The sequence below is a fragment of the Panulirus ornatus genome, chromosome 31, assembly GCF_036320965.1.
Source record: "Panulirus ornatus isolate Po-2019 chromosome 31, ASM3632096v1, whole genome shotgun sequence".
NCBI lineage: Eukaryota > Metazoa > Arthropoda > Malacostraca > Decapoda > Palinuridae > Panulirus > Panulirus ornatus.
The window spans coordinates 3,511,711-3,535,472 of NC_092254.1; the positions used below are offsets into that span (position 1 = coordinate 3,511,711).

The 23,762-nt window shown below is 41.0% G+C and overlaps 2 protein-coding genes across 3 annotated transcripts in view; one reads left to right on the forward strand and one right to left on the reverse strand.

Moving 5' to 3' along the window:
• Orc6 (Origin recognition complex subunit 6) overlaps positions 1-22,526 on the reverse strand; it is a 64,998-nt gene extending 42,472 nt beyond the window's left edge. Inside the window, exons 1-2 of one of the 2 annotated variants that reach the window (XM_071680398.1) lie at positions 22,419-22,521; positions 15,475-15,563 (exon numbers count right to left, since the gene is read on the reverse strand). The gene's annotated coding sequence lies outside the window, so the exon portion shown is untranslated. Of the gene's footprint in view, positions 1-15,474; positions 15,564-22,418 lie in introns of both variants that reach the window. The other variant, XM_071680399.1, reaches the window with a different exon arrangement.
• Positions 585-21,279, forward strand: LOC139758715 (uncharacterized). The gene is made up of 5 exons (XM_071680397.1): positions 585-2,405; positions 5,871-5,903; positions 9,599-9,819; positions 17,529-17,675; positions 20,220-21,279. Exons 2-5 carry the CDS (start codon positions 5,879-5,881, stop codon positions 20,613-20,615), a joined length of 789 nt encoding a protein of 262 aa, XP_071536498.1. The 5' UTR covers positions 585-2,405; positions 5,871-5,878; the 3' UTR covers positions 20,616-21,279.
• Positions 22,527-23,762: the final 1,236 nt, after the last annotated feature.

Below are 23,762 nucleotides of genomic sequence, written 5' to 3' on the forward strand. Positions count from 1 at the left end.
AGACAGGCCACATCCATTCTCTAGCTGCCATGTGTAATGCACCGAAACCACAGCTCCCTATCCACAACCAGGCCCCACAGACCTTTCCATAGGTTCCCGGCCGCTTCACATAGCCTGGTTAAGTCCACTGGCAGTAGGTCACCCCCTCCACATCACATCACTCAAGTTCATTCTATCCTGTTCAAGCCATTCACCCTCCTGCATGTTCAGGCCCCGATCACTTAAAAATATGTTAGGTGTACCCAATAAGTTGTATGGCCAGTGGTATTCACGAGGGTGAAGGAATGTACAGAGCATCAGACTAGGGAGGAGGGATATATGTGTCGAAGAATGTGTGCGACAAATGCTCAGAGAAACAAGATTTTGTATGTGGCATTAATTGATCTGGAGAAGGCATATGATAGGATTGACAGAGACTGCTTGTGGAAGGTCTTACAAATATATGGTATGCCAGAAAAGCTACTAGAAGCAGCGAGTAAGGCATTTGTACGAGTAGGAAGAGAGGAGATCGAATGGTTCCGGTTGCAGGTGGGTCTGCAGTAGGGGCGTGTGATGCCACCATGGCTATTTCAACCATAGGTGTGACGGTGAGGAGGTAAATGTAAGGGGCTTGGGTAGAGAGGCGAGTATGCAGTCTGTAAGGGATGGGGGTGGTCTGGGAAGTGAGTCAGTTGTTCCTTGCTGATGAACAACACGTGACAGATTCGAGTGAGGAAATGTAAACGCTGGTGTCTAAGTTGGAGAAGGCGTGTAACTGGAGGAAGCTAGAGTAAATGTGAATAAAAACAAAGATATTAGGTTTAGAAGGGCAGAGGGTGAGGTTAATTGGGGTGTGAGTATGAATGGACAAAATGTGAAGCAAGCGAAGTGTTCTCGATATCTGGGAGTGAACACGGCAGCGAATGCAACAACAGAAGCAGGAGTCATAGGGTGGGGAGGGGGGCGAAGGTTCTGGAGGCACTGAGGAATGTGTGAAGGTCGTTTTCTGGGAAGACAAAAATGGGAATGAATGAAGATACAGTAGTCCCAGTGATGCTGTATGGATGCGAGGCATGGGCTGAAGACGAGGAAGTGTGGAGGAGGGTGGATGTGGTAGAAATGAAATGAGGACAATATGTGGTGTGAGGTGGTTTGATCGAGTAAGCAATGAGTGGGTAAGAGAGATGAGTGGTAATGAAAAGTGTGGTTGAGAGAGTAGAAGAGGGTGTGTGGAAAGGTTGACAAAGAGGTTATAAGTGTCAGAGGTGGAGGGAAGAAGAAGAGGGAGACCAAGCTGGAGGTGGAAAGATTGAGTGAAAAAGATTTTGAGCGATCGGGGCCAGAACATGCAGGAGGGTGAAAGGCGTACACGGAAACAATGAATGAGAACGATGTAGAATACAGGGAGCGACGTGCTGTCAATGGACTGAACCAGGGCATGTGAAACGTCCGGGGCCTGGATGTGGAATAGGGAGCTGTGGTTTCGGTGCATTACACATGACAGCTTGAGAATGTGTGTGGGCGGATGCGGCTTTTTTTTACGCGAGTTTCTGGCCCAAACGCAGGAAATAGCGAACCAGAAGACAAGCAGATATCGTGCATATATAGTTACAATATTGACGACGTTAAAGACGCTTTATTTTGGGTCAGCACAGAAAGAGCCTTGTAACATGTTACTGGAGTGCAAGAGTTGAAAAGGATGGATATGTCTTAATCCCGAATAGACTTTAAGCGGAAGGTCATGGGACTATGTAGTAATGCCCTACCGTACAGCTCTATATTTGGTGGCGGGTGGCGACACTCTGGGAACGTTAGCCGCCCCGACCGCGCGCAACCTGACGACGACCGCATCTCCACCATCTGACGTCATCGTCCGCCTTCAGAACTAGTCCCGCGCCAACCTGTTAACTTCCCGGGTCACACAGGCAGCACTCAGGGTGACTGCCAGCCAACTGTTGCCTACAACCAGTTAACGGACGACCTTTAGTCCACAACCAGTGAGGCACGACCTCAAGTCCACAACCGGTGAGGCACGACCTCTGCTTCAAGACCAAGAACATTGATGTAAGGCCTTTTGCCCACTAATAAAAGCACGACCCGTTGGCAATTAACAGAGACAGACTTAACTTGGTCACTAAGAGAGAGAATTATACTTCACCTGTTGTCCATAATCAATGAGGAAAAACCTTTAGGCCACGATCGGTCGGGCAGGACATGATGGCCTCAAGATAAGCATTTGCGACTGATTGGCCACAATCAAATTCACGGCCTGCTGACCACAACCACTGAAACACGGTCGATTATCCACAGTGGCGAAGCGCGATCTGTTGACTAGCACAACCATATCAAAACCAGAGAGACAACGTTGACCAGAGGCACGACGTGTCAGTCTCTACCACTGAAGCCACTGGCTGACGACCTCCAAGGTAAGTAAACTGAAACATATATTATATGCCCCAACCACCTGCCCTATCCTACCCCAACCACCTTGCCATGTCCTGCCCCAACCACCTGCCCTGTCCTGACCCAACCACCTGCCCTGTCCTGACGTAACCACTGCCCTATCCTGACCCAACCATCTGCCCTTTCCTGCCCCAAACACAAGTCCTGTCCTGACCAATCCACCTGCCCTGTCCTGCCCCAACCACCTGCCCTGTCCTGCCCCAACCACCTGCCCTGTCCTGACCCAACCACCTGTTCTGTCCTGCCCCAACCACCTGCCCTGTCCTGACCCAATCACTTGCCCTTTCCTGTCCCAGACACCTGTCCTGTCCTGACCAATCCACCTGTTCTGTCCTGACCCAACCACCTGTTCTGTCCTGACCCAACCACCTGTTCTGTCCTGACCCAACCACCTGTTCTGTCCTGAACCAACCACATGTTCTGTCCTGACCCAACCACCTGCCCTTTCCTGACCCTACCTCCCTATCATGTTCCACACCCCAGTATACTTTATGGCCGTGAAGAACATGTAATATAACAGTGAACACTAAACTTGAGAACAGTACTATACAGATAAATAGTAGGAGAATTCCTACCAATGTTCATTTTATATCACATCAGCATTACTGACATGCTGGCTGTAGTGATGACGATGTTGTTGGAGTCTGCCTGTAGTGATGATGATGGAGTCTACCTGTAGTGTTGACGATGGAGTCTGCCTGTAGTGATGATGTTGTTGGAGTCTGCCTGTAGTGATGATGATGTTGGAGTCTGCCTGTAGTGATGATGTTGTTGGAGTCTGCCTGTAAAGATGATGTTGTTGGAGTCTGCCTGTAGTGATGATGTTGTTGGAGTCTGCCTGTAGTGATGATGTTGTTGGAGTCTGCCTGTAGTGATGATGTTGTTGTTGGAGTCTACCTGTAGTGTTGACGATGGAGTCTGCCTGTAGTTATGATGTTGTTGGGAGTCACCACCACCCTAACCCAACCCATCGGTCAACGACCAATAAGATATTCACAAGGTATGTGCAGGAGAGGTCGTAGTCGGGACACACCAGGAATGAAGGAAGGGAAGCCATTAATACTGAAAATCTTTTCTGCCGGGTCAAGCAAGAGCGTTGCCCGGGACCAGTTATCCTGATGTAAGAGCCATGTCCACCCCGACCTGTCTTGCCCCAGACTGTCCTGCCCACCCGCTCCTGTCTTGCCTTGGACTGTCCTGCCCACCCCGTCCTGTCTTGCCCCAGACTGTCCTGCCCACCCGCTCCTGTCTTGCCTTGGACTGTCCTGCCCACCCCGTCCTGTCTTGCCCCGGACTATCCTGTCCACCCCCGACCTGTTTTGCCCTGTGCTGTCCTGTCCATCCCGTCCTGTCTTACCCTGGACTGTCCTGCCCACCCCGTCCTGTCTTGCCTTGGAATGTTCTGTCCAACCCGTCCTGTCTTGCCTTGGAATTTCCTGCCCACCCCATCCTGTCTTCTTGCCTTGGAATGTCCTGCCCACCCCGTCCTGTCTCGCCCTGGACTGTCCTGTCCACCCCATTCTGTCTTGCCCACACTGCCCCCCCCCCCCCTCGTCCTATCCTGCCCACCACGTCCTGTCTTGCCACAGAGTGTCCTACCCACCCCGTCCTGTCTTGCCCTGAACTGTCCTGCCCACCCCATCCTGTCTTGCCCCAGACTATCCTCCCACCTGTCTTGCCCCAGACTGTCCTGCCCATCTCGTCCTGTCTTACCCCAGACTGTCCTCCCCATCCCTTCCTGTCTTGCCCTGGGCTGTCTTGCCCACCCCGTCCTGTCTTGCCCCAGACTATCCTCCCACCTGTCTTGCCCCAGACTGTCCTCCCCATCCCTTCCTGTCTTGCCCTGGGCTGTCCTGCCCACCCCGTCCTGTCTTGCCCCAGACCATCCTCCCACCTGTCTTGCCCCAGACTATCCTGCCCATCTCGTCCTGTCTTGCCCCAGAGTGTCCTACCCACCCCGTCCTGCCCACCCCATCCTGTCATGCCCCAGACTATCCTCCCACCTGTCTTGCCCCAGACTATCCTGCCCATCTCGTCCTGTCTTGCCCCAGACTGTCCTCCCCATCCCTTCCTGTCTTGCCCTGGGCTGTCCTGCCCACCCCGTCCTGTCTTGCCCCAGACTATCCTCCCACCTGTCTTGCCCCAGACTGTCCTGCCCATCTCGTCCTGTCTTGCCCCAGACTGTCCTTCCCATCCCTTCGTGTCTTGCCCTGAACTGTCCTGCCCATCCCATCCTGTCTTGCCCCAGACTATCCTCCCACCTGTCTTGCCCCAGACTGTCCTGCCCATCTCGTCCTGTCTTGCCTAAGACTGTCCTGCCTACCCCTTCCTGTCTTTCCCTAGGCTGTCCTACCTACCCCGTCCTGTCTTGCCCTGGACTATCCTGCCCACCCCATCCTGTCTTGCCCCAGAGTGTCCTGCTCACCTAGTCCTGCCTTGCCCTGGGCTGCCCTGCATATTCCATCCTGTTTTTCCCTAGACTGTCCTGCCTATCCCACCCTATCTTGCCCTGGACTGCCCTGCCTATCCCGTCCTTTTTTGCCCTGGATTGTCCTGCCTATCCTGTCCTGTCTTGCACTGCTCCTGGCCATAACACGTGATGACTGCAGTGCTGTTGCTGGCCATGACACCTAACATCTCCAAGCATTGCCCCTGGCTATACAACAACTGCAATAACATACTGAAAAAACACACCAAAATGAAACATTTTCATAATCAGCGAGTTGGGGGAAGGTGCCGATTTCATCTCAGGAAGGGTTACACAATTCATGGTACATCCCTGTAAGGATACACAGTTCATGGTACATCCCAGGAAGGATGGCACTGTTCATACTACATCCCCATGAGGATGACACTATTCATGGTACATCTCCATAAAGTTGGCACCATTCCTGGTACATCCTTGTAAAGATGGCACCATTCAAGTAAGCATGGCACTGTTCATGGTACATCCCCATAAGGATGGAGCCATTCATGGTAAATCCCAATAAGGATGACATCTTTCGTGATATATCCCCATATGGATGATACCAATACTGGAACATCTCTCTAAGGATGACACCATTAAAGGTATATTCCAAAAAATTTCATTTCTAATGTTCAAATATATCTTAATTTTGTGGTTTGATAAATCATTTAGTTTCATAAGGGGAAGACTCTACTGTAAAATGTAATGTTTTTTCAAGATAGGGAATCCTGTGCAAAATGGTCATCCTCCACCAAAATCTGTTGTTTCCTTGCTGATACTAAAAAGTTGAAGTGTAAAATATACTCCTATGCCATCAGATGTATCATATAAGCCCTCATTACACTATGTTTACCTCCATCTGTATCAAACCATAACTAAAATGAATAATTCATAGATACATAACTAAAATGAATAATTCAGTCATTTTGTGCATCTATTAATTATGATCTACTGTTTACAGGGACAGAGATGTTGAAGTCTGTGATATTATCAGGTAGGTTCCCAGTGCACTAACACAAGTAAAAATACTGGCATACTTAATGGTGAATGGTAGGAGGATATGTATTATACTATCCTCATGCATGACATGACCAAAATTACTTGACAGAAGCTCACATACATCAGACTAAACATGGAAAATATTAAAGGAACATGATGATTCATTTTATGATTCCAATTTTTTATGGGATATGCATGATTTCGTGTAATTAACCTACTTGTGCATGATGTTGGGAATTCTTAAACTTCTCAGGTCCCTTCTCTCAACCATCCCCTTCTGTAAGACAATTTTTCTTACTTATCAAGGGCTCTACATTCACTTTTTCTTCATTCAGCTTGTTCCACACATTCATGCCTCTATTACCACACAAGTACTTCTACACATTTCTTGTTCATTTCTTCTTTAATTTCTTATTATACCATCTGATTGATAACTTCCTACCCAATTCAAAGAAAAGCTCTACACCAACTTTGTCAAATCAGTTTGAAAGCTTAAATATTGTTATCAGGTGTCCCCTTCCTCTCTCTTCCACTGCAGCTCCTTTGTTTTACACACATTCTTTTTTGTACCCTGTTGGTCCTCCTCTAGCACATGCATGTCCATTCAAAAGGGGTTATCACATGACACACACATGACATTCACTTCCCACACCACAAACATCAGCATAAAGGCCATAAACAAACTAAGTGCCCTCAGAACACTTTCTGCTACCAGATTTGGATGAGGAAAATAATCCCTAAGTATCTTCTACAAGCAATTCAATTTGGATGAGGAAAAGAACCCCTTATTATCTTATACAAACAATTCATCTGCCCCACCCTAAACTATGAATTACCTGTCTGATCATCCACTCTGTCAAAAGCATTAAAAAAAGCTGCAAACAAAACTAAACAAAGCAATCAGAATAATCAGTGGTTGCCTGACAACTACATATATCTAACATCTGCACAAAAAAAAAAAAAAAGAATACTTCCAGTACAATCCCATCTCAATATGCTCAGCACTCAGGTCTTTGCAAAAGCTTAAACCCTCCCTGAACAAATCACTCCATAACCAATCCGGAAACTCTAAGTAGAAATAAAAATCTTACCCTGCCACACACTTCAGCAACCTATTTCAACAAATATCTCCCACCTCCAGCAAACATGACACTTACAACAGACACCAAAATGACCTGATAAGCACTAAACAGCCACCCTCTCAAACCATTCTGAAACAAGATTCTACCAGACATAACCATCTGAAACCACACTCCCCATGCATCTTCAAATTACTTTTTCTCCTCTCCAACACTACTAACACTGAATCAACTTATCACAGGACCCCTGGCACCCAAGATGCAAACCCCCATCCTGAAGAAAGTGGACATTTTTCAAATGTCCTGTATTCACTCCCACAAGGACACACTTACATCACCCTGTGTTCACCCCCACAGTCACACACTTACATCATCTTGTGCTCATCCTCACAAGGACACACTTACATCACCCAATGCTCATTCCCACAAGGACATGCACAAACATCACCCTGAGCTCACTCCCACAAGAACACACTTACATCACCCAGTGCTCACCCCCACAAGGACACACACTTAGTCACCCAGTGCTCATCCCCACAAGGACACACACATCACTCTATGCTAGCCCCCACAAGGACTTACACTTACATCACCCTGTGCTCACACCCACAAGGATACACATCACTCATTGTTCATCCCCACAATGACAAACACTTACATTGCCATAAGCTCACTCCCACAAGGACACACACTTACATCACCCTGTGCTCACCCTTACAAGAACACACACTTTCATCACACTGTGCTCACCCCCACAAAGATCACGTTTATATCACCCTGTGCTCAACCCAGAAGTCTGCACACATCATCACACTCTTTGAGCTGTGGTTCTTTCCAGTGGATGTAGCTGGCTTTCTGACCATAGTGGGAGCCCCAAGGAATGGGATCCTAAGGCAGGTAGGTAAGGTAATAGGGAGGACAAAACTGGAGTTAGATAGCAATGAGACATGAACTGCTAATCAGGAATTAAATCCTGATTAGCAGCCCATATCTCACTGCTATTTTACTTATCTATCAATAAGAATAAGCAACATTAAACTGGAGTTGCATAACTGCATTTATGTCTATTATATGCTATAAATATCTACCTGAACATACCCTAGTCCATAATTGCACATCTAATCATCCTGCCTTTCCTTGATGCTCTTCCCAATACTTTCTTCACACAAAATCTGAGTGCTTCTTCAGTTACAAGTAGGCAAGACAATCCATCTGGCATCCTTTCTTGTATCCTAAGGGAGTGTACTTCTGAGTTACCTAACATCCTTGTTTGCCTATTTGTCTGTCTAAAAACCTAAACTTCCCCTTCTTGGAAATATGCCTTGCTGTATCCCATCCCTATGATTAGAAGTAAGTTCCAACACTTTTGGCTATCACCTAATTGCTCCTACTTCTGCTATATCCAGAATCTCTGAAATTCTCCTTAACTCTCACTTTCTTACATACTCAGTATCTAATTCCTTTCTTTCAGAATGCCAACACAGTATTCATGCTGCAAGGTCTATTAGTGATCTCTCCTATGTGATTCACCTCAGCAAATTCACATCTACAGGGATTTTATTTGCCCAAGATTGAAATAATCAATCATCTTGATAACACCTTTCCTTTAGACTCCCTTTCTATATGTCATGATGATGCTGCCCTCTGTGTTTTACATGCATCATTTTGGGCAATTTTCTTGGGTGTTGTCTGCATATGTCCCTGCCACTCAAGGATTGGCTATTAAGATACCTCCTTCTTCCTTCAAACAGCTAAACTGTGAAATTCTCTTACTGCTTTTGTCTTTCCCTCTTCTTACAACCTTTCTTCCTTTAAGATTCAGGTCCACAAAAATGTATAGAGTTGTGAGTACTCTCCACTTTCTTTTTATCTTACTTTTTCTTTCATTTGAATTACAGCATGTGCCTTTGTCATGACAATCACAATAACATCATTGGCATATCTTGCTAGCTTTATGCTCTATTCTCAACTTTAATGTGCTCCATATTTCATAATTCCTTCGCAAAACCTAATTTCTGAGTCCCCTATGATAACTTCCTCCTCCCCTTACTTGTATTAGAGACCTACTGGAGCTGTAGATCTACCATATCCTCTTCTATTTTTCTCTTGCAGCTGAGAAGAAAAGTCTTATACATTAAGAAAGTCATGCAGCGAGTGCTTTGTGCATCTGTTACCTCCTGGTTCATTTGTAATAACCTATTTATATTGTAAAAGGTGGGAGTTTTAAACTCAAGGAACCCCATCTCTTGAAGGTTCTCTAGTACACAACTTGTATGAATAGACCATCCTCCACTGTTTCTTGAAAACTTGCTGCTATCTTAATCAGAGGGCCAATGCTCCCCCCTCTTCTGTCTTCTCTTTCCCTTCCTACTGTCATCTATTCTACGGAAATGGTATAAATACAAGGTCAATTTCCGGGTCCTTCTCACCCACAGATTCCTGCAGCTTATTTCCTCTTGATGATATTCATATCAAAGCCTTCTTTCACAGTGTCCCATTCTCATTATTTTGCAGTAACTCTGCACTTGTGTGTTTTTGAATATGACAAAAGTCACCTTGATCACTTGCAACAACACAAATCCTCTCTAACATATACCTTTGTAATGGCCAGTGCTGGTGGTGAGATGGGTGTGGAGTGTTACCATCCAGTACCCACGAGAGTCTCGCCTGCTGTACACCAAGACCATCGCCACCTCAATCATCAGCAGTGCCCCACCTGGCGCCAGACTAATCAGTACACGTGGAGATCTCCCACCTCTCATTGAAAGACTGATCCAAAATGCCACTGATATCAGGCAAAATATTGTTGATACATTCCACTGTAAAGGCAGGGTAAGCATTAAGTTTTCTCGCCAGCTGAAGACAATTCTGGAAAGTTCTAGGGTATATCACTGATTAAACAATAATCCATTTAACACTGTATACACTATATACCTATATACTTGCTGAAGATATGCAGTACTGTTACTCATACAGATCCTCTTCCAGTGCTTTTTCAGGGATGTACTATCTCATTCTGCCTCTCTACCCTACCACCAGTCTTTATCTATATGTACTTCCACTTATCTCACTCTTTTACTCATTATCTTGAAGTTCTCATCATATTCCCTTACCTCAGTACTGCAGCCAGTTATTTGTCAATGATTTTCCCCATATTGCATTATCTCCTGCTGATTGTCTCACTACACACATCACTTTCACTTTCTGTAAATCTATCATAACTTCTCGACTTCTAATACTATGCCAGTAGTATACAAAAATGTATATTGCAAATCACCTCACCCAGAGGATCACGTTTCAGTTATACCACTAAAGGTACTTTTCGGAAAGTCCAAGGAGTTTGCTTGCTAGGAAGAAAAGTCTGATTGGTGGTTGGCTCAGGAAAGGGAAATAAGCAGATGGCAAATAAAGATTCCAGCTGAAAAAGGAAGAAAGGAAATTCTGCCTTAAAAAGATGTGGAAGCATCTAAAAAACATGGTAATAAATTGAATGGATTGAATCAAGGCATGTGAAGCGTCTGGGGTAAACCATGGAAAGCTGTGTAGGTATGTATATTTGCGTGTGTGGACGTATGTATATACATGTGTATGGGGGTGGGTTGGGCCATTTCTTTCGTCTGTTTCCTTGCGCTACCTCGCAAACGCGGGAGACAGTGACAAAGCAAAAAAAAAAAAAAAAAAAAAAAATTGGATGAGGAGGTGAATAAACTGAAAACATCTATACGATCACAATAATAGATTTGCCATAACTCTAAAGCAGATGCAGTATGAGAGAAGGTTGGAAGATGAAAATATATGTCGCTTCACAAATTGAAATAAAGTGACATGGAATATGGAACCAGGAATGGCCACTCAAACATTGCCCATCTGATTGGAAAGTCAGTGATGGAAAGTCAGTGATTTGTGGGACAAAAAGAGGAAAGATAGCTGGACTCACCTATGAAAAAACTGTAAAGTAAGAATATAATATCGTACAAAATGATTGTAAGGATCTAAGCACAATAATAACAAGATAATACAGAAGGATGTAATGTAATGAATGTACAGAGGGAAAACGGAGAAGTATTGAATATGACCATTAGCTGTAAGATGGATAAGAACAAGTTCCAAATGTTAGCCTGAAACATGATACAAGGAACAGTTACACAGTGGTGCGATAGATGCAAATTAGTGATGATAATTGGAGGAGAAAAGGATGACATTCACTCATTTGAGAGAAGGGTAATAAGGAGGAAACTGCATTAAAGAAATGCTAAAGACAACTAACATGGAAAGTACAGTCTTAGACAATCAGTGGACTAAAAAGAATAAAAAATATGGCAGTGACAAAAAGGGAAGACCCATAAAGGTTAATTCTAAAATGAAACCAAAGAGCCAAGTTTCATAAAGCCAGACAAAAAATTTTTGCATATAGTATCATACATGAGTGTCAAAAACCTCCATAATTATCACATGTACAAATACATAATTCACATTCTCAACCAATTCCCACCAATTCTTTGGGTTCTGAATACAATCCAATGAGATAAATGTAATCACTAGAGCTTTCAAACAGGATAGTCTGTGGAAAATAGTCATTAACCAAGAATGCCTATTTGCCATTAACTCTCTGGCACAGGGATATCTCAGTGTGCATCCTGCACATCATCTGGCCATAGCCTGCATCTGGAGTCCAGCAGGACTCCCTTTCCGTACCTCACTCCACAAACTTTTGAGCTCCCTCACACAGCACTATGCTAAATATCCAGATCGATGATCAACACTTGCTTTGTAATGATGTTGGTACTGTATAAGAGTTATTGCTTTGTACATATAATTTGATAAAGCAATCATTTATAAACATCTCTCTTTCTGTATTGCCATTTCTCAGCCTTTAAAACCTCACCTTTAACATGCCACTGATTACTTCTACCTACGGTGCTTACCTAATGTTCCATCCTACTGCTCCTACCTATTGTTCTTACCCAATGTTCCAACCTACTACTTCTATCTAATGTTCCTACCTACTACTATTTGTTAGAATGTGCTAGGTCATAATTTTTGGGAAAGAGAGTTCCAAAACCTTGAGGTATAGGGAAAAAAACAGTTATCAAAATGGCCCACCTTTGAGTTGCTAAAGGCCACACAGTAATCATGTGACACAGCAGCTTAACAAGTATTGCATGGTCTAGTTAATGGTGGGGGCACACAAGCAGCCAGCTCTTGCGATGAAAAACCAAAGTAATACCTATAGACGACGGAAAGTGAACCAATAGTGCTGCATAAGGCAAGCAGGTCAAGTTTTGAAGTTAGCTTTGGAGAATTTATAAGTTGGACTACCTTCGACTCAACTCTGTCAGGTAGGGATGCAGAACTTGAACCACCCTAGATGTGTGTAGTACTCCATCCAAGGAAGAATCAACCCTTTGCATAAACAGAGCAACTGTTCAGAAGAAATGAAATTTCAACATCTAAACAGGACACCCAGTTTCTTTGAGGCATACTTAGCCATTTCTGTCAAATGGAGTTCCGAAGAAAGAGTGGATGTTACAATAACACCAAGTAAGCTCACTGAGTCAAGAGGTGGAATAATTAAACCATCAAAGAAAAGATGAGAGTCGTGAGGAGTTTTCGATAGAGAGATTGGTCTTGGAGGCATTAACCTTATCTAGATTTTGTCTATCCCACTGAGTTATCCCCTACAAGTCTGACTTTACTGAGGAAGCTGAGTCGAGATGAGGTGCAGATCGAGTGAGAGAAGGAGATGAATTGAAGGACGTGGATGAATAGTGTTGAGTCATCAGCGTTTTAGTGTACTAGGTTATTTGTGGAAGAAAGGAAATCGTTGATAAAAAGGAGAAAAAGTGTAAGAGATGGAACAGAATATTGAAGGACACTGCTGTTGCTGGTGAAAGAAGGGAGAGGCTGATCTATCAACAACCACAGAGATAGATCAGCTGGAGAGAAAGCTAGTTTTGAGGAAGCAAAGTGAGGGAGGGAAACCAAAAGAGGGGGGCTTGGAGATGAGAACCTAATGCCACACTGTCAAAAGCTTTGCATATTTCAAGGATAATTACATAACACCCCAAAACAGACTTATTCCTCTATAAATCCTACATACATCCTTAGCACCTTTTCCTTTGAATAAAGGAATAATCATAGCTTTCATCCAATCCTTAGGCACAACCTTCTGCTTCCATGCTAAATTACATAACATATTTATTCACTCTACCATTCATTCTCCACCATAATTCAGCATTTTTTCCTGTTCTCAGCCTCAATATTGCCATTTTCACCTCCCTTCTTGCCATATACCCTTGCACTTGTATCCTTTTCCATCTATCCTCCATACCCGTGCATGTAACAACTGTTGCCTCACCTTCCCCCTCACTCATCATTTTTTCAAAATACTTTTTCTTTCTTCCTTTTTTTACTTCCTCCTTTTGATTAATCAGCTCCCATTCCTTACTTCTTATATTAAAATTTCCACTCCCACATCCAACTCTTTCCAGTACAATTATTTATTTCCCCTAAATTTTTCAGTCAACTTGCTTCCAAATCTTCATCTACTCTTTCTTTGCTTTCCTCTATCGGCTCTGGAATGGCCAAAGAGGAAACTATGCAATAGAGAACAGAGAAGTTATGAAACTGAAGGAGGGCAGTTTTGAAAGAATTATGCTACGTCCTTCATATGCTTTTGAGATGTCGAGGACGACAGCAAAAGTTTTACCAAATTCTCTGAGACGAGAGGCCCAGAGGTGATTCACATACAACAGATCACTAGTACACCTAGCTCTGCAAAATCCAAACTAATAACATAAAAGAAGGGTATAGAATTCTGTGTCTTTAGGAAATTTCAGAAAGTGAGAGTTTAGGAGAGTTTCAAATACTTTGGATATAGTAAAAAAGAGAACTATGGTGAAAAAGTTGGAGGTATTAGAGTGGTTTCCTTTCTTAGGAATGGGATATACCGAGGCAGGGATATTCTTTTGACAGAGGCAAAACAGGGGAGCAAGTATTGGTGCTAACTCACAGGCACACTCCCTTAGAACCCCAGGAAGTATGCCATCCAATTGATACACCTTGTCCATCCGAAGCTGGTAGAGTACCCGGAAGACCTTGCACAATGAAAATATAGGAGATGGCAAGGAAGATGATGGCAGAGGATTAGAAGATGAACTACCCAAAGTTGAGTCAGGGAAAAACAAGGTACCAAAGAGAACTACTTCATCTGTTGAAGAGTTAGCAATTGATTGAGCAGGTTGGTAAAGAGGAGGAAAGGTTCAATCATAGACATTGTTGATGCTTTTGGTCAAGAACCAAAAACATTTGTCAGTAGAAGAAGAAATCAAGTCTTAAAGCTACCTCTGGAGTGGGAAATGGCGAATATGTGTGAAGCAGGGAATGTGAAGTGTCTGGGGTAAACCATGGAAAGTTTTGTGGAAAGGGAGCTGTGGTTTTGGAGCATTACACATGACAGCTATAGACTGAGTGTGAATGAATGTGGCATTTTATGTCTTTTCCTAGCACTCCCTCACAGATGTGTGTGTGTGTGTGTGTGCTATTTCATGTGTGGTGGGGTGGCAACGGGAATGGATAAAGACAGCAAGTATAAATATGTACATGTGTATATATGTATATATCTGTGTATGTACATGTATGTACACGTTGAAATGTATAGGTATGTATATGGGCATGTATGGGCGTTTATGTACATACATGTGTATGTGGGCGGGTTGGGCCATTCTTTTGTCTGTTTCCTTGTGCTACCTCACTAACGTGAGAGACAGTGATCATATATGAAGATAGAGGAGGAAGAATACCACCCACATATTCCCTGCATGTTGTAGAATATGACTAAGAAGGACTGGAGTGGGCAGTGGGAAATCCTCTTTTCCTGTATTACTTTCCAAAAGAAAGAACAGAATAAGGAGCCAAAAGTGATGATTTTTTCCTTTAAGGTTCTGTCATCTGTCCTTGACAATACCTTGTTCATGCGGGAAATGGTGAGCATGTATAAAATCAAAAGTACATATATAGTATTAATGGGATGGTCTTGATTAGGGCTTCAGATGCCTGTGCTGTCCCAGCTTAAAAAAGAAAAAGAGAGAAAATACTTTGACTCCCATACTGGTGGAAACAAACTACAAAAACCAAACTGTGGTGGGACCTTGCAGACATTATACCTAAATTATCACTAAGGAATCACACTTAGAAAATCATGAAAGACAAACCTTATTAGGTTAATGTCAAAACTGCATTCCAAAACATGAACAATAATACATTCAAGATGTATCTAATGCATGTCCAATACAAACTAGAATATGCACCAGCAGTTTGGTCTCCTCACTTTGTAAACATTTAGAGGTATTAAAGTACTGTAAAAACAACAAATTACAGTACATATAGTACTACAATTAAGAAAAATCAGTTAAAAGAATAGGAGGAAAGTAAATGATTAGCCTCCACTGGAGAAAAGGAGGATATATATGAAAACATGATACCCACCTTTATATTCCCAGAGGGCTACTATGATGTAAGCACAGACATTTTCTTAAAATCCAAAGGAACTAGAAGCCAAGGAACAAAGCAGGAAACTGTAAAAAAGAATGTCTAGATTATTTTTATTATTATCATTATAATTATTATCATTGTTATGATCATTATTATTAAAAAAATCTATCTTAATCCTTATTCTTATTATTATCAAAATTGATACTCCTATTATTATTATCATCTATATTACCATCAGTATTATCATGATTATCATTATCACTATCATTCTTCTTATCATTACCATTTTATTGTCATTTTATTATCATTATCATTATTATTATTATCATTATCAACCCAGAAACACCTCTCCATGGTTCCTGCAGTTCTAAGATAGCACTACCATCAGTAGCTGGGAAAGTATGGACTCTTTCGGAATGAGATAAGGGGTTCTTCATCAAGTTTGTATTCTGATGATACAAACTTACCAAAGGGAAAGGACTTTTCATCCCAGCATAGCCACCAGCAGGTGGGGTCCAGTAATGCCAAAGTGTATGGATGTATATGTAGATATTTTTCCATCAACATGGCAAATACGTGGAACAAGCAAAGCAAAGACGAAGTACTGGGAGTCCCCAACTTATGATCGGATTACATTCCTGTACACCGTTCATGAGTTGATAATACAGCTAAATGATTATTTGAATAACACTAGATTGAATGTATGTACCTGCCTGTAATAATGCGATAACTATTGTATTCTGAATTGAATATAGCTAATAAAATGCCATATTATGCAACATTTAATGAAAAATGTAATAAAGTAGTTCCATAGTTCATGAGTGATTGTTTCTATGTTGAAGTAGGAATGAAATTGTAATTTTGGAACCTATTTTGTAAGGAAGGGTGTTCATAGTAGATGTTCATAAGTTGTGGACTCCCACTATATGCTGATTGCACTGGAAAATTCATAAGGCCATAATGAATGAAGTTGGACCCCATATTCCTCCTATCAGGTAATCACACATACCAGCAAGTATACATAAATATATTTCAGGGAAAGTAAAACAACTTTCTTCAACAAGAAAATTTTTACACTGAAACACTAAAACAGCTAAGTAAACACACTTCACTAATAACTATATATGTATGTGCTTGCAAAATAACGGATATAAATTTTGGAATACCAAGAAGAATTATATAAATATAGTTAGTGAATTTTGGTGTATCTGTGCACTCACTTTATTGAGAAAAGGAATATGGTGTAAATTTTAGGTTTCACACAAATTCTATTTGATGGAAGTTGCAGATTTTAATGCTTCCTTCTCATTGAAAATGCACCTCTAACATCTGTCAGGTTATAAACATTCACCATTCAATTCAATCAACTGTGTCAAGCATTTCACCTGTTTCTTCAACTGTGAACAGCTTCTCTCAGCCATGTTTCTCACTCAACAGCATCCTACAGTCCTACAGTTCTTTTGACTCGTTTCTGTTTTCATTCCTTATTTCATCATTTTGTTTTCTCTAAATCTTCTCTCCACCTCAGTCAAGTTTACTGTTGTTATCCCCTAATCATTTGTTCTAGTCATTTCGCTATCCTGGTGAGACATCCTCAAAGGTGTAGTCAATACACAATATTGTTGGAATTTTAGTACATCAATGGTGTTTAACATGTATCCTCAGATTACACACAAAGCAATAAACCAACCATGGTGATGTCTTTTCTAAAGTCATCACTGATGATGCAGGTACACTTTTAACTTAACTTTCAGGTAACTCCAGTGACAGTTATGCCCTTCAATCTACTACATCCACTAGTTACAGTAATACCTCAAACACAGCCAACCTAATCCTGAAGTTCTGTTGCATCATATCTATATAACTTAGACATGCCTCCGTATCTTTGTCCTCTAGCATATCCAGCATTCAGTTTCTGTATATCTTTGATCTTAAATCATTTTGACAAGAAAATAATTAAGTCCAAGAGCCCCAGGATGTCTTAAGAACAATTGTCTATCTTGCCATTCAGATGAAGAATTTATCAGATTTTCCACTCACACCTGCAGGTGTACGGTTACTATGCTGATCAGGATAACAAGTGTCAGATCTTCCACATCTGTGTACCAATGCAGCAGCTGTTCCCAGATCTGTATGACAGCCAGGATATATACCAGTTTTCATTTATCTGCCCAGCACACACCATCTTCACACAGGTATGCACACGATTGCTAGTTTTAGGTTGTGGGCCAATCAGCATTCTTTTTTCTGTCACTAGTCATTTTGTAATGCCCCAGAAATAACAAAAACATATCTATAAGTATTCACAACATATCACAGAACACAAAAAGGTCTTGACGCATACAAGGTCCTGATGAAATTTCACCATATGTGCTATAGATGTGTGCAGATATACTAAATAAACCAGTGGAATTACTGTTCAAGATGTCATTGGAGAGAGGCAGATGCCAAGGGAACGGTAAAGGACAAATTTTATACCTCTACATATATATGGAGACGAGGAACATGCACTGAATGACAGACCAGTCTCACTAACAAGTATAAGTACCGTGTGTAAGGTTCTGGCTAAGATATTTTAGAAAGCAAGTGAATAACATTCCACAGCAGAAATTTTTTAAGTGAGAGACAGCATAATTTTAGGGAAAGAAGGTCCCGTGTAACAAATATTTTAGATTCATACAAGAAAGTGAGCTCAGTCCTGGATAAAAGGGAAGGCTAGGTGAACTATTTGTAATTGGACAACCAAAAAGTGTTTGACTCTGTACCACATGAGTGGCTGATTTAAAGACTTTATCATCAATTAGGAATAAGGGGGATGCTCCTTCCATGGATAAAAGATTATCAACGTGGCAGAACAAAGGATACATGAGTCTTTTCCAAATAAGTCAAGGTGATTAGCGGAGTGTCTCAGGGTTCTGTTCTAGGATCATTACTTTTCCTGAACTACGTAAATGACCTACCAGAAGGCATAGACTCCTACCTGAAAATGTTTGTAGATGATGCAAATTACATGAAGGAAGTGAAAAGTGAGGAAGATTACATCAGCTTACAAAGGAACTTGAACAGACTCTAAAGTTGGTGTGATACACAGTTGATGAAATACATCTACGCAAATGTAAAGTACTGAGCATGGGAAAAGATGAAAGACCTCAATATGATCATTTTTCAAACAGGAGATAAACTTCTGTATTCTATAAGAGAAAAGGACTTGGGAATCATCAATGTCACTAATCTGTCCCCAGAGTCCCATATTAGGAGAATTAGTTAAGGAGACAAACTGTCTCCCAGCAAATATTAGAATAGCATTCAAATATATGGATACGGAAATATTTAGCAAGTTCATCATCTCTTACATATGGCCAAAACAAGAATATGCTTCTCAAGTTTGGTCATAACACCAAAAGAAGCAAAAAGAGGAAAAGAGAAGGTCCAGAGGAGGGCAACAAAGATAGTGCCATAATTAAGAGATCTGAGTTACAGGGAAAGACTAAAGGCTTTACATTTTCCTACCTTTAAGGAGTGAAGAGTGAGGGGTGACCTCATCACATATTTTAAGTTTTTAGAACAGATTAATGAGGTGGACAGGAAACAGTTCTTTGGAAGTTGCAGGGATAAAATTATGACATAACATGAAATCAAGTAAGACATTTTTTAAAATAAAGGTAAAGAAGTAGTTTTATAGTATAACAGTGGTGGATGAGAGGAGTAAAATAATTGAGGATATGGTTTATGTTTACAGTTTATATATATTGAAGAAGTCGTAGGATAGTAGAGAATGTTCAAGAAATGGAGCAAAACAAGTGCAAAGCTCCCTCTCTATACAGTAAAAATAAATAATTACAAAGAACTAACAGAGAACATCCTGTGGAGGGCAACAAAGATGCTACCAGAATTAAAAGCTAAGTTACAGGAAAAGCTAGACGCTTTTAATTTGCCCACCTTGGAAGAAAAAAAGAGTAAGTGTTGAACTAATCACATCTTTTAAGGGAGAAAGAAACCAGAGAACGTAACATGAAATTAAGCAAGAAACTCATTGAAAAAGATGAGAGGAATTACTCTCACAGTGAATGTGGATGGATTGAATGAAATGACTGAGGATATTGTTAACACAGACAGCATATACAAATTCAAGAAGTTAAATGACAGGAGATAATGTTCAATAGATAAAGCCCTCTAAGTCCCTGTACAGCGCAACCAGGTAATTACAAGCCATATATCTAATAGCTTATACCATGATACACCTGACTTGCTACAACAGTGATAACATTAAGCACCCAAAGATAAATCTTACTGAAGTTACCAAAAAGAATTTCGAAAAACCTAGCCATGACCTAAAACCTACAGCATGACACAGGTGCTAATGCAAGTCAGTTTCTCCAAAACTCTTTCCTAAAACTTAGAAGTCTCAGTCACATTCAACATTAAACACTGACCTCCTTCCTGTTTCCTTACACAATGCTAGACATATGTGTGCTAAAACAGTACTAACATAAGAGACCAAGAATGTAGAATTCAAATGATACATAATGCTTAAATAATGAAATTCAAAAGCAAATTGTTCAACATCTTTAATGCATTTCTATATTCATTAATATGACAGTAAATAATGATGTATTTGTGTCTAGGTCTTAATAAATACAACCTTCTGTTAATTACTCTTCCATTAGATTTACTTCTTGGTTTTTGCATATACATATCAAATTTATTTCACTAGGAATCCCATTCCTGTCACTCTTCAGGATGCAATGGTGTGTGCCTGGAAGGACTCAGCCTTCCCATGCTCAATGGCTCACCAGTTGTATGACCGCAACAACCACTTCTTCATAGTGTCTGCTGAGGCTGTACAGAAGACATCTGCATCTGATACAGTGCCTACCTCAGCACCATCGGTACAGATGACATCTGCATCTACTATAATGCCTACCGCAGCATCATCTATACATAAAACATCTCCTGTATCTGCTACAATGCCTACATCAACATCACCTGTACAGAAGTCAACTCATTTATCTACTACAATATCTGATTCAGCATCACCTTTACCCTCATCAACTGCACTGCCAGTGCTTCTAATGACAACATTGCAACCCAAAAGACAACCAACAGAAACACCAACACCAACAGTACTACCATGAAGAAAACCACCCAGATTACCCCATACCAAGGTAGTTGTCTTTTCTTTCATCCCTTGTCTTCCTTTTCTCTACTTCTATTTTCTATTTCAACTTCTCACCAGATGATTTAATCTTTTAGCTGGGCTGTGGCATTACTTCCTGTAATGATATGTCCAACAATTTACTGTACGATTTATTCATTAAACTCGACTGTAGACTTATTTCCTTGTTGTAACCATGTGTCTAACAACTTACCAGATAATTTAGTCTTTAACCTGGACTATAGCCTTACTTTCTTGCAGTAACCACATTTTCTACATAAATCTATTATCTTAAAGATCTTTGGGCCTTATCATTATCAGAGCTCTTGGGGCATTATCAACATGATGGTATCTTTGACAACTTATGGAATGAAGAATGAGTGTGCATTATACTGTGTACTGTTAATATGTACCTCCTGACTTTGGAAGTCAAACCATTGCATGATTGTCTTTGTGACCCTCTGTCAACTTTTTGTGTAATAATTCATTTATAATTACCCCATGAAAAATTTCTATGAAAAAGTTTGTTACCCAGGACCCTTCTAAAGGCTCCTGCAGCTTAAGGCTGTATGACTTCCAATTGCTGAGAAATGTAGACCACTTTAGAGTTAGAAGTTCCTTAATGAAACTATACTCCTAATAATACAGCCTTTCCAAAGGTGACTTTCACTTGCAGTGCAACCTCAAGCAAACAGTCTGGTAACTCCACTTTTTTTGTACTATCAACATGGAATAAAACATTTATTACTTCCAATCATCACTCAGATGCCTACAGCTAAAGTTATAAACAAAGAAAAATTAAAAGATTCATATCTGATAAGGGATGTATATGATATATGCATGACCATATGCTGAAATTTTTTACTGACTACATATTCTATTAGAAGCTTTGCTTAAATACTCAAAGACTTTATTCAAAAGCCTTTAGTAAAAACACTCATATGAGGGAATATGAACATTATACCATACAAAACTTGCTACACCATATATATAACAAGTACATTTTACCAATCAACAATTGCTACACTCATATATAAATATAAGTGTATTATCTTCTTTTCTTTCAAACTATTCGCCATTTCCCGCATTAGCGAGGTAGCGTTAAGAACAGAGGACTGGGCCTTTGAGGGAATACCCTCACCTGGCCGAATTCTCTGTTCCTTCTTTTGGAAAATTAAAAAAAAAAAAAAAAAAAAAACAAGAGGGGAGGATTTCCAGCCCCCCGCTCCCTCCCCTTTTAGTCGCCTTCTACGACACGCAGGGAATACGTGGGAAGTATTCTTTCTCCCCTATCCCCAGGGATAATAAGTGTATTATATCAATCAAATTATTTTACAAGTAATGGAAAAAACTGTGTATTGCAAGGCATGGCAGTTTGCTAGAAGAGATACAACCTACTCAAATGTTTCCATGTGAAACATGAATCTTTAACTACATTATGATTGGAAGAGTGTAATCCTTACAGATGAACCCCTAGGGGTTGGTCGATAAAACGAATACCTGGCTCAGGCTAGGGCTTGGTCCTTTGTTCTTGGTGCTACCTTGCTGGCATGGGAAATGAGGAACATGTAATATACATTCATTATCATTATCATTATTATACATAATAGCTGTCTCCTGCATCAGTGAGGTAGCGCCAGGACACAGACGAATGGTCCATCCACTCATATACACATATACATAAAAGCCCACATACACACATACATACATATATATATCTACATATGCATACACATATGCAAACATTACATACATACATATGTACATATTCATACTTGCTTACCTTCATCCATTTTTGTTGCTACCCCGCCCCACAGGAAAACAGCATCGCTATCTCCTGTTTCAGGGAGGTAGTGCCAGGTAGCGTTACTAGGATGAACTTGATAAGGACCTTAGCTGCCTGTGTCACCTCAGCTAAAAAAAAAAATAAATGATATTACACACGACAGCTAGAGACTGAGTGTGAATGAACATGGCTTTTTTTGTCTGTTTTCCTGGCGCTACCTCGCTGAAGCGAGGGGTAACGATGATGTTTCCTATGGGGCAGGGTAGTGACAGAAATGGATGAAGGCAAACAAGTATGAATATGCACATGTGTATATATGTATTTGTCTATGTATGTGGATGTATATGTATGTAAACGTATGTGCGTATACGGGCATTTATGCATATATATGTGTATTTGAGTGGATGGGCTACCTCGCTGATGTGGGAAACATCAATTATGTATGATAAAATAAATAGATAACTTAAGCATTCCTCTGAAACATGCAGAATCATTCAAAAACTTATGCTTGTGTTCCAGTAATGCTATATTGCACAATCTAAAAAATATTACACTTCTAATGACACTGAATCATCCTTTTCAAAAATTCACCATATTTCTATTTTTTGCAACTGAGGTATGAAAAAATAATGTACAATCAGAAATTGGGGAGAACATAAAAAAATATATTTATCATGGCACTAAAAATTCAGTGTCATATGAAGATCAAAAGAAAGGTATAGGAACTGAGAGAAAAAGCAAATGAGAGATGAGGTGAAAGTATCGATACCCCTCAGGCAGAAAAAAATGGGTAACTGGAAAAGAAGAGGTGAGAAAGAGTCGGGGTGAGTATTTTGAAGAGGTGTTGATTGTTAGATGATAGGGTGACAAATGTGGACTGTTTAGGACGCAGTAACATATTGAGCAGGAGGGTCCTGGCGAATGATTTAGTGAAATGAGAGGATGTAGTAAATGCAATGCATTAAGATAAAGTGATAAAGCAGGAATGAACTGGACTGCCGGTGAGTTTCTCAAGAAAGTGGGTGACAGCGTTAATAATAGGGTAGTCGAGTGTTTTAGCACTTGTCTTATCCAAGATGAAGTGCCTGAGGACTAGCATGCATTTATGGTACCCTCAAGAAAAGACAAAAATGAATGCATGAATTAGAGAAGTATAAGTTTGTGTATACCTGTTAAGCTCTATGGGAGAGTGGTGATTGACAGGGTGAAGATATCCACACAGTATTTGACTGCAGAAAAGCTATGTAACCTCAGGAGTGGTAATGGATGTGAAGATTTAATGTTTGCTTTGAAGAATTTATGCAAGAAGTATTTGGAGAAAGAGAAGGGTTTGTATGTGGC